This window comes from Terrapene carolina, unplaced genomic scaffold (genome assembly GCF_002925995.2).
Source record: "Terrapene carolina triunguis isolate 2854851 unplaced genomic scaffold, T_m_triunguis-2.0 Scaffold558, whole genome shotgun sequence".
Classification (NCBI taxonomy): Eukaryota; Metazoa; Chordata; order Testudines; family Emydidae; genus Terrapene; species Terrapene triunguis.
The window spans coordinates 14,185,146-14,190,892 of NW_020664909.1; the positions used below are offsets into that span (position 1 = coordinate 14,185,146).

The 5,747-nt window shown below is 49.6% G+C and overlaps 1 protein-coding gene across 1 annotated transcript in view; it reads left to right on the top strand.

The window, feature by feature from the left end:
* Positions 1–5,747, top strand: part of CD101 (CD101 molecule) — a 25,989-nt gene that overhangs the window by 10,204 nt on the left and 10,038 nt on the right. The window contains exon 6 of the mRNA XM_024209460.1: positions 1,437–1,853. Coding sequence (XP_024065228.1) covers positions 1,437–1,853 — 417 coding nt within the window. The remainder of the gene's footprint in view (positions 1–1,436; positions 1,854–5,747) is intronic.

Here is a 5,747-nt window from a genome sequence, read left to right on the forward strand (position 1 = left end):
GGGGGGGTGGCAAGGTGGAAGTTTCGCCTAGGGCGTGAAACTTCCTTGCACCGGCCGTGGCTCTGAGATCCCTGAATGCCAGGCACTGTGTAAATACCAATTACTACTTAGCAGGAACCCTTTTGCATCCTCAGCTTCTTGAAACATGAAGTGATTAATCTATTGCCACAATTGTTTATGGAAATGAAACTGAACAAAAGGTCTTGCTGAGTTGTACTACAAGAGTTCTCAGTGAGGGGTCCTTGATTTTGGAACACTCTTTGCCCACCAGAGCCTAGCTTGGTTAACTTTTCCAGGCAAGCCTCTTTTCTTTTTCCCCGTTTGGCTGTTGAGGAGGGTGTGGGTTGAAGTGGATATATTTAGGCACCTTTCTTTCTGTCCACGCTGTGACTTTTAGTTTATGGGATAGGCGCCTGTAGCACTGGATGGGCCACTGTATTTTAAACAGTGAAATAAATACATAGATAAATATTGCAGATGATCAGTGGGGAAAGCCTGCTTGGCAAAATGAAGCACCAGTCGTTAATCCCTTCCGTTAGTAGAACTGTGGTGGAATTCCAGACTGTGCTGCAGGGCAGGACTGAGGTATGGTGTTGGCAGAGCTGTACGGGGGACCCAAGGCTTTGTCTACATTGCAGAGCCTGTGCTGGCAGAACCCTCTAGTGTAGATGCAGTGTATGCTGACAGTTTTTCTACCGGTGCAGGAATGCCATCTCCCTATTATGGTAGTTGTTCTGACAGGAGCCTTCCTCTGTTGACGTAGCTGTGTCTACTCTGGGGGTTTGTCCGTGTAGCTCTGTCACTCAGGAGTGTGGTTTTTCACATCCTGATCCACACAGCTATGCCAGTATAAAAGTGTAGCTCAGACCTGAGTCTGGAATAGCAGGAGATGCTGCAGCTCAGGATTTAGGCACAATGCCAGAGCTGAGCATGGAATCAGGAGTGGAATAGCAGGGTACATGTCAGGAGCGAGATGCATTCGCAGAACTGTGGGGTACAGGAATGGGAGAGCAGGGGATGGATGACTTTAATCAGGACTGAATTTTATTGGCAATGTTTGTATGATCCAGAATAGCCTGGGGGCTCCGTGTCATGATGGAGGCACACTGACAGAGCAGGGCAGCCCAGATTGAAATAGCATTGAGGGGTAAGGAAGGAGCAAGGTGTGTTATCAGAGCTGTGGAATGGCAGGGAAGCTGGGTCAACGCTTCCTGCATAATGATCAGGACAGTGATATTAGTTCCCTAATATCATGAGCCTAAAGTTCACTTGTAAAATAAACAGCTAAACCCCGAATCACCCAATCAGTGTGGGAACAGCTCCCGGCAGGGGAGGATAGTGCTGCATGTGAAGGGATAAAAGCAGGGAGAATGACTGTACAATCTCTGTTATAACCTTACAAACCCAGTACCAATGATGTGCTTCCTTCTTAACAGGTTTGGATTTGAGAGCCACACTGATAAGCCGAACAGCAAATGTCAAATTTACTCAGGATTTTGAACTGTTCTGCCAGGTCTCTGCCCCCTATCTCATCACCCCAGTGCCAGTATCGGTAACTTGGCAATTCCAGCCCATCCTAGGGACTAGTGGCTATCAACAGCTGATCAAAATCATGCCCAGTGGCACCATCGAGTGGGGGGCTGCCCAACCTCACTTTCAGAGGAAGACCAGAGTCACACAAGCTGCATCTTCCTCCCAACTTCTAATCCACAGTGCCACAGAGCAGGATGCAGGCAGGTACAGGTGTGAGGTGGAGGTCTGGAGGAGAAGCTCCCAGCAAGCACGACACCCAGCTATGGCAGCAGCTGCTGCTGTGAAGTCTAACGTTGTGGAGATAAAGGTCAATCCACCAGGTGAGCTGCAGCAAATGCTTTTCTCAGGAGCTGTGTGACTTGCATAAATCCAAAAAGAATGTAACTAGCAGTTACTTTGTCTCCACGATCCTAAAACTGCTAGAACCCCTCCGGGCTGGATCATGCACCAAGGCCACAGCAGCAGGTGCTGCTTGTATTAATTCTACCTCATCTAGCGTGGCTGTTACGCATGTTTTTAAAGTGAACTTAGTGCTGGTGAGTGCAGGCCTCTGGTTATCCATTGAATGGGTACAACATGGGGAATGGCTGTTGAAGATATCCCCCCACCACCACCCAGGCTTGCCGGTGGGCTTTAACCCTAACCTCTGGGGCAAAGTGGGAGTTCATTCCGTGGCCTATTCAGTCTTTGGCCTCTCTGCTCACACTGTCACAAAACGGGGCCAGTGGAGGAGCGTCTGAGACATGAACACCTCCTTATTTCACTAGAAAATACTTAATGCTGCCTCAGTGCAGGGGACTGGACTAGATGACCTATTGAGGTTCCTTCCAGGCTACATATCTATACTAGGCCCCCGAATGGCTACCATATGGTCACTACTGCCCTGGGTTGGACAGGAACCAGTGACTTGGATGTAAAAAGCTCCATTCCCTACTACCAATCCCTTGAGCCTTCCAGTGTCCGCTTGTGCAATGTATCCACAACACGTTCTTCTCTTCTTATAAGCCTATACACACTAGAGGCCAATATAGCCTACTTGGGAGGTGTCATGGCTTGTGAAAAAGAAGCTGAGTGGGTTTGGGGGTTTGTTTCTGGTACTCTCTGACGCCGGTGGCTGGGAAGGATCCCTCTGAGGCATGGTACCTCCTGGTTTAAACAGCATCTGTATATCTGATTCTCCGTCAGTAACCAGGACTTTGATAGGGATCTGTAATCTGTGTCGTATCTCTCGGGAGTCTCCCAGTATCTTGTAGGGAGTCACAGACTGAAATTCCCCATATGGGACCATAGAATGAATTCGTGAATTTAATTCCTTGTGCAGATCCTCAGCTGGTCAGTTTAACTCCATCAAAATGGATGGAGCTACATGAATTTACAGCAGCTAATTATCTGGCCCCTTGAGAATACATGGTGACTGTCCAGGCCTGATCCACTAGGCCATTGAAGCACAAGCCTAGGACTGTGTCCCTGTTGCCATGGGGATTTCCTAGTACCAGTTCTGTTCATGGAAAAATCAGTCTTTTTTGGCATGAAATATTTCCAGTTTTTCCACCTAACCTATGTCTACACTTAAACTGCTACAGCAGCACAGCTACAACTTTGCAGCTGCACCGCTGTCGTGCTTCAGTGTGGATAGGAGGGATTCTCCCATCACTATAGTTAATCCACCTCCCTGAGAGGCGGTAGCTAGGTCGATGGAAGACTTCTTTGGTCAACCTAGCGCTGTCTACACAGGGGGTAGGGTCAGCTTAACTACGTCCCTCAGGGGTGTGGATTTTTCACACCCTTAAGCAACATATCTGGGTCAACCCAACTTTTTAGTGTAGACCTGGCCTTTGGCTTATAGGGAATGCAGTCCCAAAAACTGAAACCTTGAGCTTTCTGCGGTCATAAGTAATGAGCTTGCTGTAGTGTATTTTAATATGTCCTCTCCTGTTCAGCCCCACTCCCATGACTCCCTATAGGTCCATCACTCCTTAGAACACAAGAACAGCCATACTGGGTCAAACCAAAGGTCCATTTAGCTCAGTATCCTGTCTTCTGACCAGGGTCGTTCCTAGGGGGATGCCGGGCCCAGGGCATAGGCGCTGAGTTTCTAATCTGCCAGGGGGTGCTCCCCCCCCGGCTCCGCTCAGGCCCTGCCCCCACTCCACCCCTTCCCCCAAGGCCCCACCCTTGCCCTGCTTCTTCTCGCCCCGCCTCTTTCCCGCCCAGTTCCGATCCCTCCCCCGAGTGCACTGCGCCCTCGCCTCTCTCCCCTCCCCCCCATCACCTCCTGATGCTGCAAAACATCTGATGCATGGCAGGCAGTAGGTGCTGAGAGGGAGGGGGAGGTGCTGATTGGCAGGGCCCGACAGTGGGCAGGAGGCGCTGAGGGGATGGGGAGGTTCTGGTAGGGGGGCTGCCAGTGGCCGCTGCTTGCCTCCTCGCCCTCCCCCCCACCCGACTGCCGCTCTCCTCCTTGCCATCCGCCTGCCTTCTCACCCCTCTACTGCCTGTCTGCCTGCTGCTCGCCTCCCTGTTCGCCTCCTCACCCCGCCCGCCTGCCTTGCCTCCCCTCCCCGCCTGCCTCCTCACGATTTTACCAAAGCACAGGGGCCCCTAAAGTGCAGGGCATGGGGCGGTTGCCCTGATTCGCCATACCCAAGGGACGGCTCTGCTTCCGACAGTGGCCAATACCAGGTGCCCCAGAGGGAATGAACACAACAGGAAATCATCAAGTGATCCATTCCCTGTCGCCCATTCCCAGCTTCTGGCAAACAGAGGCTAGGGACGCCATCCATCATTGCTGCACCTTTCCCTTCCCCGAGGATTTGGCCATTGTGACACTCTGGTTTGCATCTGGAATACAGACTTTCAGTGAGCCTGAGGACCCTGGGAAGCAGTAACACTGAAGGGGAACAAGGGGTGATAGTGAACAGCGAACTTAAAGTTTTAATCTAAAATGGCAGCCAAAAACACCAGTGGGAGGCTGTAGGTTACTTATGTAGACGTATCTTGGTCATGGAGCAGGAAGAGGCTAGGCTTGCTCTGTATGCCCCCAGGGTGTTGAATTCATTCCTGGAAACTGCAGTATTGGAAAGATACTAAAGTTGAGAGAAGAACAACAAAAATGATCAGGGGGATGGAGGGATTGATTGGAAAGGTAGCTATGTACTGTTTTGGTAAGAAGGTCATAGGCTTATGATTCTATCTGGTGGACAAAAAAGTACCAGAGAGGATGGTACAGGGGTTTGGGGAAGGGAAATTAACTTAGAAATAATGGAATGAAATTGAGTAACAGAAAAATTAGGCTGCAAATCAGGAAAAACTTTGACAATGAAAACTACTAGGCTAAGTAATATTGTCAGGTGGGAGATGGGAGCCCCATTGTTTGGGACACTTTAAATGGAGACTGGGCAAAACCCCCTAGAAAACATAGGCTACGAAACAATCCTTCCTTTGCAGGAGGAGGCTAGATTATAAGATAACAGATCACTTCCATATCTAACTTAGGCCCTGACTGTTCAGCATCCTACCTCCCTAGGGTGGCCAATACCCATTGCTTCAGAAGAAATTTAAATCTACCCATAATGCACCTTAACACTGTACTGGAGAGAAGGATAAAGCTCCTTTCTAGCACTTGCCCAAATGGGTTCTTCCAGAACCCCGAGAGATGCCCTTCTGGTGCTGCAGAGTGTGTGTGTGTGTGAGAGAGAGAGAGAGAGCAGGTAGGCTCTTTTGCATACTCCAGCTGTTCCCCAGCTTGTCAGAGCAGAAAGTGCATTGGCAGCAGACAGGGTTCAAAGCGAGACAGTCAATGGGAGATTCTGCTTAGTTAATTAAATTGAAATTGGTTCTGTTTTTGCTTTCACATCTTTCTATGGAGGGAAGCGGCCTGTCTGCTTTTTATAGTAATTGAACTTTAGCAATGTGGTGGTGAGAGACAGAAGCTTAAAGCAAAAGGGGTGGGGCTTTAGCAAGCACTCTGCTTCCTCTTGGGGATGATCTTTAGAGGAGTTGCAACAAAAATTCCTCTCATGGGAATCAAGTGTCCCTTGTTAATAGCAGGCTATGTGAGCACATTCCCCTTGTGAGCTCTGCTGACCCCACATCAGTTTCTCTGGAACATTTCCTGGGAGGAGACAGCCAAGCCACACACATTAAAGTGAGGCCCCTCCCCCGTTGCTGTAATGCTAGCTAGGACTAACAACCCATCCTCACCTTTTTTTTTT